Raw genomic sequence first — 16,359 nt, 5'->3', positions numbered from 1 at the left:
AAGCAGCCGCGTTTGGAGTCCAGAACCTGATAGGGTCACGGTTCTAAAGCCTTTAGTCAAGTCCAGGGAGTTTAGTGATGGTGATCTCTGCAGAGCCAAGTCCTTCCCTGGCAGATGGGGCGGGGGGGGGGGGGTGTTGCATGGTGGTCCGAAGGCCACTTGAGCTCTCCTCTGGCTGGCTCTGTGACTGCTAGCAGGCCTCAGTTTCCCTGTCTGTTCAGGAAGAGTGTCATCGGAGAGAATCCCAGGGGAGAGGCCTACGGTCAGAGGTGTGGCCTCCTGCTAATGGTGGTGACTCCTTGACCAGCACGTCATGTGTCCAGCGGGGTGGGCAGGGGGTCCCAGCAGCCTCCTGGGGGCAGGTTGCCACTTGGCCAGGCCCTGTGCCCTGCAGCTGGCCCAAGAGGTCCCTGCACCTTCCTGCCCTGTGCTTCCCATCCTCTCTCCTCACTCTGTCACGCCTTACACCTGCATCTCTCCAGGTCCTGTGGCCTGGCTGCTTCAACCCTCCCCTTGCTCTCCGGCCATCTGTTGGTGCCTCCCCTGCCCCATTTCTCTGCCGTCCCCGAGCCTCTGTCCCCTCCATCCTGCCCTCCCCCAACCCCCCGGCCCACATTTGTCTTTCCGGTGACTGTGTTGAAAGGGAAAAGGGAGTACCAGGGAATTTGATAGGATCCAATTAAATTCCTGCAGATAAAATAATGATGAATTGCTCTGGGATGGAGTGGAGGTCCTCAGCTGCAGAAAGTGGGACACAGCTGGGAGTGCCGGGCCCGGGCTCCCGGGGGAGGGGTATTGTCCCTGAGCCCAGCCCATCCAGGGATGGGGTGGGGGGCAGAGACTCACCTGCTGGTGCTTCCTGCTGGCCTGTGCCCAGAGCTCAGGGCACACATCTTACACCTCAGGGCAGGCCTGGTGTAGGGATTACTGAGTCCACTCAGCAGACAAAGAAACAGAGGTTCGTAGAGAACCCGTGACGCATAGCCAAGGGGGCCAGTTGGGGAGTTCTGATTTCCTGGTGGGGCAGACTGCAGGGGGAAGTGGGTGGTCACTCTGGAGTGTGTGCCTCATGTGGCTGCTGGGGACAGGGCCTTGGCTGGAGAGTGGGGATTCTGGCCACCAAGAAAAAACTCCCCGTGTGTGTGTGCACGCGCGTGCACATTTGGGCTGTGGTGGAGGGAGAGCTGCGTGTGACAGTTTAGCTTTCTAGGCTGGCTAGTGGGTGGGTGGCTCTCTGGGATTTCTGGGTCCAGATTGGAAATGCCATTCTGGACAGGCAGAGCCCCTAGGCTCTGCCCTGCCAAGCCTGCTCCCAGGGGCCAGTCCCAGAGGTAGCCAGGAGGGGCATGCAGTCCCTGACTCACTGCCGTGGGCAGTGGCCCACGACCTCAGAGTCTAGGCTGTGCACGTGGCCTGACCGCCTGCCCTCTGCCCGCAGTATTCCTATGAGGGCAATGATGTCAGCGACCTGCCCGTGAACCTGTCGGTGGTGTGGAACGGTGACTTCGTCATCGACAACCCTCAGAACATCCAGGGTGAGCTGGGCGGGCTGTCTCGGAGGGTGGGGCTGAGGGTGGGCCGAGCTGACCGTGCCCCTCCCCACAGCCCACCTCTACAAGTGCCCGGCCCTTCGAGAGAGCTGCGGCCTCTGCCTCAAGGCCGACCCGCGCTTTGAGTGCGGTTGGTGCGTGGCCGAACGCCGGTGCTCCCTGCGCCCCCACTGCCCCGCCGATGCACCTGCCGCCTGGATGCATGCCCGCCATGGCAGCAGCCGCTGCGCTGACCCCAAGATCCTTAAGGTAGGCAGGCCTGCCAGCCCTGGGCAGAGACACAGACCCCCCCACCCCCGGCTGCCTCCCGCGCAGGGCGTGGTGGTCCACACCCGTGTCCCAGCCTCGGCCTCTCCGCAGCTGTTCCCCGAGACAGGCCCGCGGCAAGGAGGCACACGGCTCACCATCACGGGTGAGAACCTGGGCCTGCGCTTTGAGGACGTGCGGCTGGGCGTGCGCGTGGGCAAGGTGCTGTGCAGCCCCGTGGAGAGCGAGTACATCAGTGCTGAGCAGTGAGTGCAGCCTGGCGGGCCCAGCGGGCAGGTGGGCAGGGGGTCCTGACACCTGGGCTGGACCCCACAGCCCGCTAAGGTCACCTGGTGCCCCCCAGGATCGTCTGCGAGATCGGGGATGCCAGCACAGTGCGATCTCACGATGCCCTAGTGGAGGTGTGCGTGCGAGACTGCTCTCCTCACTACCGGGCCTTGTCACCCAAGCGCTTCACCTTTGTGGTAAGCCCTTCCCGGCCTGGACCCCTGTCCTCCCCCAGTGGCTGAGGGGAGCTGTGCAGGGGCTGGATTGAGCTCCCGGTCCTCCGTGGGCCCCCTCATCCAGCAACACCTTTGTTCTGGTCTCCCCTCAGCCTCCTGGTCTCCAGGGCCTAACTGCAGGTCCCCACTGCATACTTCGGGCCCTGACTGTGGGCCGTGCCTGGGAGCCCGTGAACACAGGGCCTGGGGCATGGCTGGGGGTGCAAGCAGGCCTCTGGCCCCAGAGCAGGCCTTCCTTGCACCTCATGCAAGTCCCTTCTTCCCCCTAGACTCCAACCTTCTATCGAGTGAGCCCTGCCCGAGGGCCTCTTTCCGGGGGCACCTGGATTGGCATCGAGGGCAGCCACCTGAACGCAGGCAGTGACGTGGCTGTGTCTGTTGGCGGCCGGCCCTGCTCCTTCTCCTGGTATGGGGTGCAGATGGGGGGTAGGGGGCCAGGGCAAGGCCTACCTTCCCTGGGTAGTGGTTGGTTCAGATGGCTGCATGCCCCCTCTTGTTGCCCAGGAAACAAGGGGGGGAGGGTGTGGAGAGCCTGGTTGGGGTGATCACCATGGAAACCAGAGGCGGAGAGTGTTACCATGGAGACAGGCTACCTCTAGAGTGGGAAGGGCAGGGTGGGCAGTGTTGGGGGAGTGGGCGGGCCTGGACCCAAGGGAGGGGGGCACAACTGCCCTGTTCTGGGGGTGAGGGGGATCCCTTGGGAACACAAGTATTTAAAAAAATTTTCTTAAGAGAGAAAAACGAAATCTTGACAAAAGCCCCGAGGCTTGAAGTGGATAATTTTAGATTAGGGATGATAATGGAACGGCCCTTTAAATATTTTCCTGCGGTAATTATCCGCTATCAGACTAATTATCGGTGTTTGCAGCCTTGCCGCAGAAGCGGGCCTGGCGGCTGCGGAGCCTCCTGGCTGTGCTGAAGGAGCCGAGGGGACAGGGACCCAGGTGCAAGCGGTGACCGGCTGGCTGCTTGGCGGGGGTGACCGAGCGCCCCCACCATCCTGGCCGGTTCATTCTGCCTCCTCATGGCCCAGGCTTGGGGTGGCTCCGTTTTCAGATCAGGAGACAGCATGGAGGTGGGGCAGGGTGTGGGCATCCCTTCACGAGAGTTGGTGCTGAGCATGGCCCTCTGGGAGACATGCCCCCGGCCCTGAAGAAGGGCTGATGGGAAAGTGGCTATAACAGTCATCAGCGACCAGGAGCAGGGCCTCGGGTGGCTCTGTGTCCCAGGCGGCCAGGCGAGGCCCGGGGAGGTCCAGTGACTTGCCCACACACCTGTCTGTGATGGAGCCTAGACGCTTAGCCCACCTTAGAGGCAAGTTCCAGCACCTCCCTGCGCCCTCGCTGTCCCCTGGCCCCTCTAGGAGGAACTCCAGAGAGATCCGGTGTCTGACGCCCCCTGGGCAGAGCCCCGGCAGTGCGCCCATCGTCATCAACATCAACCGTGCTCAGCTCACCAACCCTGAGGTGAAGTACAATTATACGGAGGACCCCACCATCCTGAAGATCGACCCTGAGTGGAGCATCAACAGGTGGGCCCCCCCAGCCCGCCCCGAGCCCCAGCAGCTCCATCGGTCCTGTGTGGTGCCATTGAGGGTGGAGCTCCTGTACCCACCTCTCTCTCTTGCTTCTCAGCCTGGGCGGGGGTGGCTGAACCTGCTCTGTGCTGCCCGAGTCTGTCTCTGGGGGTGGGTGCGGAATAAAGGAAAAGTGAGTGAAGATGGAGACCACTGCTGTGCCCTGGATGTGACAACTTGGTGTCTGTGTTAATCGAGGAAACAAACTCCTCTCTAAGCTCTGTGATGCTGCACTCTTCACGGTGCCCAGAGCCGCCCTCTCAGGACAGGGGACCCTGTCTGCTTTGAGATGTGGTGGCCGAAATCGGAGGTCCAGCACACAGGGGTTTTAACCTGTGAGCTGTCTTCGGGGGGCAGACTGGAGTGTCTGGCCCTACCCACGTGCACTGGACCTTGGCAGAAGTCCATCTTCCCCCTGTGACCCCCTACTCCGTCTTCTAGCGGAGGGACCCTCCTAACCATCACGGGCACCAACCTGGCCACTGTCCGTGAACCCCGCATCCGGGCCAAGTATGGAGGCGTTGAGAGGGAGAACGTGAGTCCTTGAGGGATCCCTCGTAGCTCGTGCCACTGTGGGGGGGTGCGTGGACCCCAGGGAAGGAAGCGGCCCTACCCGGCCGGGTGGGGAGCCCCACATGCAGGGGAGGCCGCAGCCCCTCGGCCCTGCTGGGGGTGGGGGGGTCTGACTCTGTGGGGAGCGGCCAGCCCAGCCTCCGTGCCTGTGTCCCCAGAGCTGCCTGGTATACAACGACACCACCATGGTGTGCCGTGCCCCGTCAGTGGACAACCCTACGCGTAGCCCGCCAGAGCTGGGGGAGCGGCCGGATGAGCTGGGCTTCATCATGGACGACGTGCGTGCCCTGCTGGTGCTCAACTCCTCCTCCTTCCTCTACTACCCGGACCCTGTGCTGGAGCCACTCAGCCCCACGGGCCTCCTGGAACTGAAGCCCAGCTCCCCACTCATCCTCAAGGTGGGCTGGAGTCAGCGGGTGGTGGCACTGGGTGGCGGGGCTTGCGGGGCAGTGGGGCTCTCTGGCTCATGCCCATGCCCACAGGGCCGGAACCTCCTGCCACCTGCGCCCGGCAACTCGCGGCTCAACTACACGGTGCTCATCGGCTCCACACCATGCGCCCTCACCGTGTCAGAGACCCAGCTGCTCTGCGAGTCCCCCAACCTCACGGGGCAGCACAAGGTCACGGTGCGTCCACGGCCCGCCCATCATCCGTGATCCAGCCCCAGCTCTGGTCTCTTGGGCACCTGCCTTTGACCCCCTGACCCTGCCTCCCCAGGGCAACGCCAACTTTGTGGCTGAGCCCCAGACTCACCTGTGGCCCAGAGGGAGCCCATCTCAGCCCTCGCCCAGCCCTGGTGCCCCTGGGTGGGCGCAGCACCTGCCCGGACTCCCCACGTCCCCGCCACTCAGCGAGCGTGGTACCAGGGGCCCTCCAGAGCTCCGTGTGGGCGAGGGGCCTCCTGAGCAGCCTGCACCCCCACCCACAGGTCCGGGCTGGTGGCTTCGAATTCTCTCCAGGGATGCTGCAGGTGTACTCAGACAGCCTGCTGACCCTGCCTGCCATCGTTGGCATTGGCGGGGGCGGAGGCCTCCTGCTGCTGGTCATCGTGGCTGTGCTCATCGCCTACAAGCGCAAGTCTCGGGACGCCGACCGCACCCTCAAGCGGCTGCAGCTACAGATGGACAACCTGGAGTCCCGCGTGGCTCTGGAGTGCAAGGAAGGTGTGTGGCCGGGAGGGAGGGGAGGGGCCTTGCTGCAGCTGCTGCCACCTGCAAGCCAGGCCCCGTCCTCTGCACTGACTCTGCTTGGTTTTCAACGTTGCCGACACCTTTGTCGTGCCATGCTCGGTCTCAGGCAGGTGGGCGAGGGCCTGACGGGCTCTGGGGTGAGTACAGCCTCCGTGAGTGCTGCTTGAGACGCAGACTCTGGAGCCAGAGCGCCTGCATTTATGACCCTTCTTGGTGGCAGGACCTTGAACAGGCATCCAGCCTTCTTGTGTCTCAGATTACTCATCAGCAGGATGGGCGTGGTGACCGTCTGTGGGGCCAGGCACGGCACCAAGGAGGGGCCCTGTCTTTAGGCCCTCAGCACATGCAGACCTTGGTTGGCACTGATCTTTGTCCTCGAGGGGCTGTCTCGGGAATTCTCGGGAATTGGGCCACAGCCCAGCCTCTTAAGGAGGGGCACGTGTCCCTTATGACCCTGCTGTGTGAGCGGTGGAAGTCAGCTCAGAGAGTCTCCGGCAGGGAGACATCGCGTAGGCTCTCGCGCAGGGAAGGTCCGGGGTGCGGCTGACTTCCAACACCGGTTCCTGTGTCTTCAGGCGTCTCTCCCTGTGGGGACGGGGCCGGCACCATGGGCAAGCTCAGCTTCCCCACTGGGCCCGGCTCTGCCCGATCCCTGACGCCACTCCTGGTCATGTGCCCCACTTCCCTGAAGCCCCCAACAGAGAGTGGGCAGACCCCAAGGGCAGGAGGGGGGTTCCCCGGAGAGTGGGATGGGTTCTGGCAGGGAGGGGCTGCAGGCGTCCGAGAAATGTGAGCTGTGGGGCTCAGGGGTCTGCGGGAAAGGCCAGGGTGGCGGCCCCCAAGCTGGAACGGGGGGATGGCGCCCCATCTCTGTCCTGTGGGTCCCAGAGAGGCCAGTGTGCCCAATCACAGACTCATCCCTGGCACAGCAGACACTGCCACACCTGCTCGTGTGTCAAGCGTGCTGCTGCTACAGGGTGGATGCATGGGGGTTGAGTGCCAGCAGCAGAGAGGTGGGCGCTCAGGCCAGGGCCTGCGCGGAGCCCTCCCTGGTGGCCCAGGATGGAGACCCTGGGCTGCGCAGCAGCCGCTTGAGGGGGTGGGTTCAGCTGCTGTGTGTGCTCGGGGCTCTAGGCAGCAGCCTTGGCCGGTGATGGCCGTCCCCGAACCTGGTCGGCTTCTCTGGCTCGTGTGAGGTGGTGACACCTGGGCCCCGGACCAGCCTGGGATGGCCCCCCATCTCCTCGTGGCCCCTGGCCTGCCGCCTCCTCAGGGAAGTTGGGGCTGTTACGAGAGGTGGATAGAGCTGCACTAACAGCGATCGACGGGTGAGGGATCCAACTTTTTGCAGATGGCCAGCCCATAGTTCTGGGAGGCAGGTGGTGGGAGTGCACCTGTTCGGGGCATGAGGAAAGGGAGCCGAGTGGTAGACAGAGTGTGAGGCCCGGTGGGTGGCTGCTGCATGGGACCCTCAGGCCTGCTGCAGGCCTGGTATTGGGCTGTTTATAACTCCACCCAGCCCAGAGTGTCGCGTTTGCCCGGGACCTCTGCTTGGCTGAGAACCAGTCCCATGGGACCCAGGCAGGTGTGTGGGGCTTGGGTGGGAGACAGGTGGCCCGGGCGGGGGCCAGGATTAGGAACTCTGCAGGTGGGGTTCTCTTGGGGGTGAGGCAACCGTGTGCTGAGGCCAGCGTGCAGGGGGCCTTCATCTGCCGGCACCATGTGGGTGCAGCGGCCGGCAGGCGCTCCAGGGCCAGCGGTCCCCGGCAGATGAAGGTCCCTGCTCTGAATTAAACCTGCCAGCCATCCCCCAGAGCCCGTCTAGCGTTCCTCTGGCTCCGGATCAGATAGTGCCTCCCTCGGGCTGTTGCAGAGCAGACACCTCACAGCTCTGGAATGTTCTGTTGAGGCCTGCCCCTGCCCTGCCTGCCTTTGTTTCTGAAAGAAGCAGAGTTGCCCGGAGCAGGTCGGGTAGTGTAGAGGGCCCGGCGGTCAGCGTTCATGCATGTGGTGGCGTGGAGGGCTCGGGGCCTAGGGAGAGCCTCCTGCCTCTCGAACCTGGCCCCATCCCTTCTCTTACCAGAAGCTGAGACAGAAGAGCCACGGGGTGATGTGCCCCCCAGGGTGGTGGGGAGAGCCGCCACCCACAGTCTCCTGGCCCCCAAGCTCCCGCGTTAGATACGAGGAGCCCCTCCCACCTCGGCCCCAGGCTGAGTACCTTCTCTGCTGTTGTCTTGGTTAATCCTGTGACACGTCAGAGGGACAGAGAGTTTTTATCTGTGTGTTTGGACTGGGAAAACTGAGGAGTTTCCGGACGGTCACCCAGCCAGCAAGTAGCAGAGCCAGAGTATGAGCCTGGCCCTGCGGGTGGGAGCGCTGGGGCTCTTGGGCACCTGCTCTGACACCTCGTCTGGCTGTAGCCTTTGCAGAGCTACAGACGGACATCCACGAGCTGACCAACGACCTGGATGGTGCCGGCATCCCGTTCCTCGACTACCGGACATATGCCATGCGGGTGCTCTTCCCCGGGATTGAGGACCACCCAGTGCTCAAGGAGATGGAGGTGGGCTGTCGTCTGGGGCTCGCTGGCACCTCTGCCCGCTCCTGGAGCTCCTGGGTCCTGGTGGGTGGCCTGGGAACCCTGGGGGGTGGCTCACACCTGTCGGGTGGGGGCGCTGGGAGGCAAGACCCTTGGCTTCCTTTAGTGCTTCGGCAGTGGCGGGGGGATGCGCCTGGCGGGCGTCTGGGGTCAGGGCCAGGCTTCATCCCAGCCGGCCACCTTGGCTGGGGCCTGGGCTCACTGGGGCCTGCCTCTATTTTACGAAGTCCTTTAGCACACTGGGTACCACCTGTAGCTCACCCATCCCGTCTCCTGGCTGGTTCTGGATGCCGAGCTTCTCTGGGCAGGGGGCTGCTGCCGTGCATGCTGGGAGGTGTGGGTGCCCAGCTAGAGTCTGCATGGGCGTTTGGGGTGAGTGTGTGGCGCTCAGAGAGCCGGGCTCTGCTCTGTAGGTGTTGGCAGTGCTCAGACTCTTGGCATGAGCTTACTGAGGGCGAGAGGGCTGGCCCCAAAGTCCTCTCGGGGCCCCCAGCGGCAGGCCAGGAGCCCAGGCCCCAGCTAGGAACAGGCAGGGGGCTCGGTAAGTTGGCCTGGTCATGCTGTCCGGCTGAGGGGGTCCCATCTGCACACTTTGGATGTTGGGGAACCCACTCCCGATCGTAGCTCTGTCGGCTGGGCATTCCCTCCTCTGCGGTGCCCGAACGGGCCTTCCTATCAGTCTGGCTCCGGCCCGGGGCTGCCGTGGGCTGCTCATCACCTCCTCGCCTCCTCATCCCTGCAATTGCTGCCACGTCAAGGGTTCCACGTGCTCTACCGGGTCTGTTTCCCAATGTTGCCATCCACCGTGTTGGTCTTGCTGCCCTCGTAGACTGTGCATTCTATTTGAGTCTTGTCACTTGTCTGCCTGGGCTGGGAGCACGTGTCCCTGGCAGCCTCTGGTATAGCCTTGTGGGGAATCTCCTATACTGACAAACCTTGGTGTAGATAAGAGACAGTAGGGACCCTGGAGCCAGCCATGCCTATGTTCCGTCCTTTTCCCCCCGCACTTCCATGCTGTGTGGCCCTGAACAAGCCTCTTTCTTTTCTGGATTTCGTTGTCTTCCTCTGTGAAGGGGGGAAGGTGGTTTCTGCCTTGGCGGTTGTGGGTGCAGAGTGAGACCACGGCCATACTTTGCTGGCGCCCAGCAGATGGGTGGTTGAGTCCAGCTTTCTCTTAGCTACAAGAGCTAGGGCTGCAGGAGGTGGCCGTCCCAGAGTCCCACCCAGGGACTGGGCTGGCCACGTCCCAGCCCAGGGGGTGGCTGCAAAGAGGGTGGCCCTGGTTCTCCACCTCCCACTGACAGTGGTATGCCCTGGTCTGTGCCCGCGGTGGGCGACTCAGCTGCCGGGCCATATCCATTCTGCCGAGGACAGTTGAGGCCCAGGGACCTGTCAGGGCAACGTGTCCCCCGCCTTCAAGGCCTGCTCTCTGGCCCTGCCCTCAGCCCCTCAGCCAGAAGGTCTGCATCCAGGCCGGGTGTCCCTCTGGGTCTGAGTGGGCCTGTGGCCTGCCCCTCTCCCAGGTGCAGGCCAACGTGGAAAAGTCGCTGACGCTGTTCGGGCAGCTGCTCACCAAGAAGCACTTCCTGCTGACCTTCATCCGCACGCTGGAGGCCCAGCGCAGCTTTTCCATGCGAGACCGCGGGAACGTGGCCTCACTCATCATGACGGCCCTGCAGGGCGAGATGGAGTATGCCACGGGTGTGCTCAAGCAGCTGCTGTCCGACCTCATCGAGAAGAACCTGGAGAGCAAGAATCACCCCAAGCTGCTGCTGCGGCGGTGAGCCCACAGGCCCGGGGGCCTAGCTGTCACGTCAGGCACGGGGATCCTACTCCAGGGCACGCCGCACTGGCCCCCATCGGTGCCAAGGCAGAGCTGTCCCTGTTCAGAGGCCTGGCTCTGGGGGCAGGGGCTGGGGTCTCCATGGCAGTCCCCCAGCTGCCTGACGCCTGGGGTGCCTCTCGGGGCCTGACCTTCAGCTCCACGGGCGGCGGGTGGGGCGGGCACAGCGGCCCAAGTTAAGCCATCCCTGTCCATGTTGTGCCCCCAGGACCGAATCAGTGGCGGAGAAGATGCTGACCAACTGGTTTACCTTCCTTTTATACAAATTCCTGAAGGTAGGTGGGTGCCAGGGAGGAGAGGATGTCTGAGGCAGGGTGCCAGGCAGGTGAATGGGTTCAAGGGAAAAGGGAGAGAGCGGGACAGGCAGGTGGGGAGGGTGGGGGTCTCAGTCCAGCGTGGCTCATCAGGTCTCAGCACGAACTCTCCAAGGACATGTGTCCGTTGGCCTTTTTCCTCCTCCTGGAGGCTGTCCACACCTCGCCCAGCCCCAAAGCCTCTGTGGTGATCTGTTTGGGGGCCCACGGCTGGCATCTGGCTGAGCTGGAGTTTGGATACAAGCCCAGGTCTCTGTAGCTGAGCCCATGGCCCAGAGCCAACGATGGAGAGGACACCTGGGCAGCACCTGGTGCTGGCCAGCCTGGCGAGGCTCCTGGGGGCTCCCGTTGGCCCCTGTCGTGGGGAGAGGGTGGCTGTCTGGGCTTCCTCTGTGGTTGCCTGGACAGGCCGCTGCAGCTGGGGAGAGCCCCCCACCCTTGGGAGACGAGCCCTGAAGGCCTGTGGCCAGCCTCAGAGTGGGGCAGAGGCTACATACGGGCCCTGGTGGATTTTGTTCCGAGTGTAAGTAGTTGGACTGGTCCCCTGTGCTTTAGAAACAAGATGATTTGGACCCAAGCGTCTGGTTTCCCTTAAAATCTGAAGGCTTGGCAGACGGGCCCACAGTCTTGAGAGGTGGGGGTTGGTGGGGCCCTGGTGCAGCCCGGTGTGCATGGTTTGTGTGTGCCCCACCTGGTGTCTGGTTGATGCTCTGCAGGTGGCGAGGTCATGGGCAGCCCAGTGGCTGCTGGGTGGCAGGGGTCGTGCTGGCACAGGCGGCCTGGGGCTGAATTTTGCCCAGAGCAAATTCTTGGCCCTGACTGGGGAGAGAGGTGTGGATTGGAAATGGGAACAGGTGCAAGAGGGGCAGGGGGTCAAGGGGACGAGGGATTTGAGCGAAGTCCTGAAGGAAGGGAAGGAGTTAGCCGGACAGAGGGAGCAAGGGCCCTGAGATGGGTGCCAGGTCCAGCAAGAGTGGTCTGGGGGAGCCTGGCTGAGGCTTGTGCAGTGGGGGCCACAGCAGGAGGTGACAACAGCAGTCTCAAAGTGACCTTATCGTAGCCGGTGATGGAGTTGTGCATTTCCCGTAAAAATGCAGTTCTGTGCAGACCACATCTGGTATACTTCCGTGCTCGTTAGGCTGTGTTCTAGAAGCCAAGAGAAGCAAGGGTTAGAGAGTGCAGACAGCTGGTGTTGAGGCCTGTCTCAGTGCCTCCCTGTCTGACCCCAGTTCTGCACACCCAGAGAAAGGGGTCTCATTTTGACATACGGTTTGAGAACCTAGGTTGGGTGTGTGTTGTGTGTGGTTCCAGCGGCGGGTCAAGCCCCACAGGACACTACAGGCAGACGGACTGGGCGGGGGGCGGGGTGCAGTCTGCGGGTGGTGCTTTGGGCTCTCAGGCTGGTGCTGCTTTGTGCAGGGGTGGGGATAAGGGTGTAGTGAACAGAGGGAGAGGGAGGCCGGATCTACTTGGAGCGCTCCCCCTTCTGATTCACTGTGCACGTGAGGGAGCGTGCTGAGCACGAGGAGATGGCCCAGGGCCACAAGGGGGGAGGTGGCCACGCTGGGGCTACCCGCCCATACCCGTGGCAAGGAGGGGCACCCGAGACTGGCCCCGGGCTGCTTCTGTCCACAGTGAAGGCCTGAGGGAGGAATTTCTGGTTGTAGGAACGGGCAGGTGCAGAAGGTGGGGACATGCTTGGTTGGAGGAGTAGGAGGTGGCCTTGGTGGCTGCGGTGTGGGGAGCTCGAGGGCACGTGGTCAGAGGCAGGGGCAAAGCAGACTTCTGCCGAGTGCCGATGGACCACCTCGGGTTGTCTTGGCCGTGGACTCCAGGTCCCGCGGGGCCGGTGAGTTGCTGCTCTGGGTCAGTAAGTCTGCACCTGTGACCTCATTGGCCTTGTGTCCTCAAGTAGTGGAAGGAGGGGCGGTGGGCCCCCGACATCTGACAGATCACTGTCAGACATAGCATTGTGTGGCATAGGGTCCACCAGGCCTCGGGCCATGGGGGTGGGACTGGGAGCCTGGGCTCCATCCTGGGTGTGGTGCTGGCTGCCACGGTCTGGCTCTGGTGAGTGGGGCTGGGGGCTGGCGTGTTGGTCCCACTGAGGCCTGATGTGGGGGGAGGCTTCAGGGTGGAGTTGACTGGCCTCCGTCTTCTTTTGGCGGAAAGGCGGCTCGGCCACATGGTATTCTTCTCCGTGTGCTCCTGACCCTCGTGGCTGAGGCCCCATTAGAATTTTCGCTTTGAAGTTCTCAGGGGCAGCTGGGCTGTTGCTTAACTTATTTATTCTCTTGCACAGTCTTCACTGGGCTCTGGAGCCAGGGTTCCCCTTGCCTCCCAGAAAGAATTTGGAAACGTTGCTCATTTCTCCTCGTGGGACGCGTGCTCACAAACGCACCAGAAGCGGGGGGGGGGGGGGGGGGGGGGGGCAGAAGGTGGGGGCAGGGGCAGGGGCGATGTGTCCTGGAAACCCCCTGACGCCCGTCCGCCTGCTACAGGAGTGTGCAGGAGAGCCCCTCTTCATGCTCTACTGCGCCATCAAGCAGCAGATGGAGAAGGGCCCCATCGACGCCATCACCGGTGAGGCCCGCTACTCCCTGAGTGAGGACAAGCTCATCCGGCAGCAGATCGACTACAAGACACTGGTGAGCGCGAGCCCAGCCGTCCCGTCCAGCCCCGGCCCCTCGGCGCGCCCCCGCACGGCCTGCCCCAGGAGAGCTGGGGGTTGACGCCGCGCCCCTCCCCGCCCGCAGACCCTGAACTGTGTGAACCCCGAGAACGAGAATGCTCCCGAAGTGCCAGTGAAGGGACTGAACTGTGACACGGTGACGCAGGTTAAGGAGAAGCTGCTGGATGCCGTGTACAAGGGCGTGCCCTACTCCCAGCGGCCAAAGGCTGGGGACATGGACCTGGGTGAGCCCTGGAGGGGCCCTGATGCTGGCTGGCAGCATGTGTCAAGGCCTGAGGCAGAGGGGCAGCACCGGGGGGCGTGTCTGGGGCCACAGGTAACAAGCCAGGCACTGGGTGCTGGTCTGGAGGGTGCTGGAGGCCATGGGGGGTGTTGAGGAAAGGGATGTGGTCTAGGCTGGGCTCTGGAAAGCTCCCAGCCAGGGTGGAGGGGTGGAAGCAGGAAGGACACTTCCGAGGCTGCTGCCCTATCCAGGGAGGGTTCCCATGTGCCGTAGGAGGCAGTGGGCTGTGGGAGCTGGGGCGGGGGCTGCGCCGGCTCATGAGCCAGACAGGTAGGGGCAGCTGCAGCTCTAGAAGGGCCAGAGGAAGAAGGGGAGGGCCAGGGCCAGGGAGCCCCACGGTTGCTGTGGCTGAGAGGCTAAGGGGTGGGGCGCCACGTTGGCCTTAAATGCCCGGCTAAGCTCTGGGCCTAGAGCTCTGGAAGGCAGGGCGTACCACGGGGGGAGGGGCAGCCGAAACAGGCAGAGGGCTGCCAGAGGGGGCATGGGAGGCAGCAGGGATGCGGGGTTAACTGCAGGGGTGCGTGCCTCCTGTTTGGAGCCCGGATGGGAGCTGCCTGGAGGGAGGGAGGGGCCTCGTCTCTCCCTTATTCTGCCGTTGGAGGCCTCTCACTCAGTGTCCTCAGGAAGCTCTGCCCCGCCAAGGCCTGGCCTTCCCACTGTGACAGGAGGGAGAGTTGGGTGGGTGGCCCCTGCCCAGGTGCCCGCCCCTCCAGCGCTCACCTTCCCCGCAGAGTGGCGCCAGGGCCGTATGGCACGCATCATCCTGCAGGACGAGGACGTTACCACCAAGATCGACAATGACTGGAAGAGGCTGAACACTCTGGCTCACTACCAGGTGATCCTCTGGCCACAGCTGGGGCCTTTCCCCTTGGGGGCCCGAGGCAGTGTCCAGGCCTCTTGGGCTGTGGGTGGCAGACCTCTCGGGGACGAGGATACAGAGGCCCCACACGGCCCTGGAGGGGCACTAGTAGGGAAACTGAGGTTCAGAATGTGTTGAGGTGATTGGCCTCCAGGCACGGAGCCAGCAAGAGGGTGTCATCTGGGCCCCCGAGGGTGTGTCACACATCTCCTGGCCCTCTGCCTGCAGGTGACGGACGGGTCCTCAGTGGCGCTGGTGCCCAAGCAGACGTCCGCCTACAACATCTCCAACTCGTCTACCTTCACTAAGTCCCTCAGCAGATACGGTGAGGACGGGGACACTGGGCAGGGCCTGCAGATCTGGGTGGGATGCCTCCCCCGTGCTCCCTGCCGCAGGCTGGGGGGGGGGCTTTGTCATGGCTTGTCACTTGGACATGGCCTTTCCCGCAAATTTGGAGGCTGACTCTCCCCAGATGGCACATCGTGGCACATCTGTCCCCCAGCAACCCAGGGAGGTGGGTCTGTTGACTGCACTTTTCAGATGAGGAAACTGAGGCTCAGACAGGGGAGCTGCCTGGCGTGAGGCCACCCAGCTGGCACCAGGGCGGGCACGGGTGCTAGACGTGGCGAGGCTCCCACTGACGGGCACGGTGTCCGCAGAGAGCATGCTGCGCACGGCCAGCAGCCCCGACAGCCTCCGCTCACGCACGCCCATGATCACGCCCGACCTGGAGAGCGGCACCAAGCTGTGGCACCTCGTGAAGAATCACGACCACCTGGACCAGCGGGAGGGCGACCGAGGCAGCAAGATGGTCTCGGAGATCTACTTGACGCGGCTGCTGGCCACCAAAGTAGGCCTGCTGGCTAAGGGTGGGGACGCGGGGACAGTCGGGCCCAGGCCTCAGAAAGCCAAGCCCAGAGCAAAGCCCTCATCCTCGCTCTGGCCCGGGGGTTGCGGCCAGCCGCCCCGGCCACCTCGGCGGCCCCCCTGGAGCTCTGTGCCCTCGCTTGCGTATAGGGCACGCTGCAGAAGTTTGTGGATGACCTGTTCGAGACCATCTTCAGCACGGCACACCGGGGCTCGGCCCTGCCGCTGGCCATCAAGTACATGTTCGACTTCCTGGACGAGCAGGCCGACCAGCACCAGATCCACGACTCGGATGTGCGCCACACCTGGAAGAGCAACTGGTGCGTTCTGGGGACGGGGTTGGTGCGTCCCGGGGCAGAGGCTGCCGCGAGCAGGAGTGTGAGCTCTAGGGCGCAGCCGGGCAGGGCTGGCGGCTGCGGGGCTGTGGGAGGCTGTCCCCCAGGGGCCAGGACGTAGGAGAGAGGCCCCCTGGCGGCACTGCCTGCGAGCTGAGGCCAGCTGCTCTTCGGGTTGGCCTTCCTGACTCACCCCTCTTGGGGGTGTCTGTGGCCTCCCCCACCCAGGGTCTGGGCACATCCCCTGTTCCGACTTGCAGGACCTGCCTTAGGCATGGGCGGTGGACATGCGCGTGTGTTTTCGTGCGTGTGTATTCATGTGTGTTGGGATGTGCTTGGCTGTGTGCAGGTGTGTGAGTGTGGGCTGCTGTGTGAGAAGCAGGCGCGGCGGAATGGGCCCACGCTGGCCGGCTGCGGGGCGGATATGACAGTGAGAGCAAACACCCCTGAAGCTCTCACCCCTTCCTCCCCGGGGCCAGCGGCCACCGCCCTGTCTGGATGTTGTCTTTCTGAGCCTGACCGTGTGCCCTCCGCACCATTTGCCCTGTCTTCAGAGAAGCTCCTGTGCATTTGGCCTCTGGCATCTTCCTCCCTTGTCCTCTGGTGATCTCAGCCCCCCCCTGACACTTTGGCCTCTACATGCTGCTGCTTCCCTAGCCTGGGATGCAGCCCGGTCCTTGTTGGGGCCCACCCTGGGCCTCCAGCTCCTGCCTGCCTCCCCTGTGCTCCTTGAGGGGTTCCACGGGGTGCTCCAGCTCCTGCCTGCCTCCCCTGTGCTCCTTGAGGGGTTCCACGGGGTGCTGGGGAAGAGGCAGTGCCGTATAGGTCTGCATTGTCCAGGGAATTTCCTGCGATGATGGAATGTTCTAGATCTCTGCTGTCCAGAGCAGTGGCTGGCAGCGGAACTT

General features: G+C 63.6%; 1 protein-coding gene across 1 annotated transcript in view; it reads left to right on the top strand.

The window, feature by feature from the left end:
* PLXNA1 (plexin A1) overlaps positions 1–16,359 on the top strand; it is a 162,075-nt gene that overhangs the window by 21,413 nt on the left and 124,303 nt on the right. Inside the window, exons 10-29 of the mRNA XM_030296408.1 lie at positions 1,439–1,535; positions 1,606–1,799; positions 1,911–2,062; positions 2,161–2,281; positions 2,590–2,726; positions 3,684–3,851; positions 4,338–4,431; positions 4,628–4,867; positions 4,952–5,095; positions 5,398–5,632; positions 8,080–8,222; positions 9,782–10,038; positions 10,310–10,376; positions 12,917–13,063; positions 13,172–13,331; positions 14,122–14,225; positions 14,478–14,574; positions 14,909–15,099; positions 15,267–15,458; positions 15,801–15,881. Of these exons, the coding sequence (XP_030152268.1) occupies positions 1,439–1,535; positions 1,606–1,799; positions 1,911–2,062; positions 2,161–2,281; positions 2,590–2,726; positions 3,684–3,851; positions 4,338–4,431; positions 4,628–4,867; positions 4,952–5,095; positions 5,398–5,632; positions 8,080–8,222; positions 9,782–10,038; positions 10,310–10,376; positions 12,917–13,063; positions 13,172–13,331; positions 14,122–14,225; positions 14,478–14,574; positions 14,909–15,099; positions 15,267–15,458; positions 15,801–15,881 (3,021 nt within the window). The remainder of the gene's footprint in view (positions 1–1,438; positions 1,536–1,605; positions 1,800–1,910; positions 2,063–2,160; positions 2,282–2,589; positions 2,727–3,683; positions 3,852–4,337; positions 4,432–4,627; positions 4,868–4,951; positions 5,096–5,397; positions 5,633–8,079; positions 8,223–9,781; positions 10,039–10,309; positions 10,377–12,916; positions 13,064–13,171; positions 13,332–14,121; positions 14,226–14,477; positions 14,575–14,908; positions 15,100–15,266; positions 15,459–15,800; positions 15,882–16,359) is intronic.

This window comes from Lynx canadensis, chromosome A2, assembly GCF_007474595.2.
Source record: "Lynx canadensis isolate LIC74 chromosome A2, mLynCan4.pri.v2, whole genome shotgun sequence".
In the NCBI taxonomy this organism is placed as follows: domain Eukaryota; kingdom Metazoa; phylum Chordata; class Mammalia; order Carnivora; family Felidae; genus Lynx; species Lynx canadensis.
Note: the sequence above shows the minus strand (reverse complement) of the source record. Positions and strands in the feature narration are given on the sequence as shown.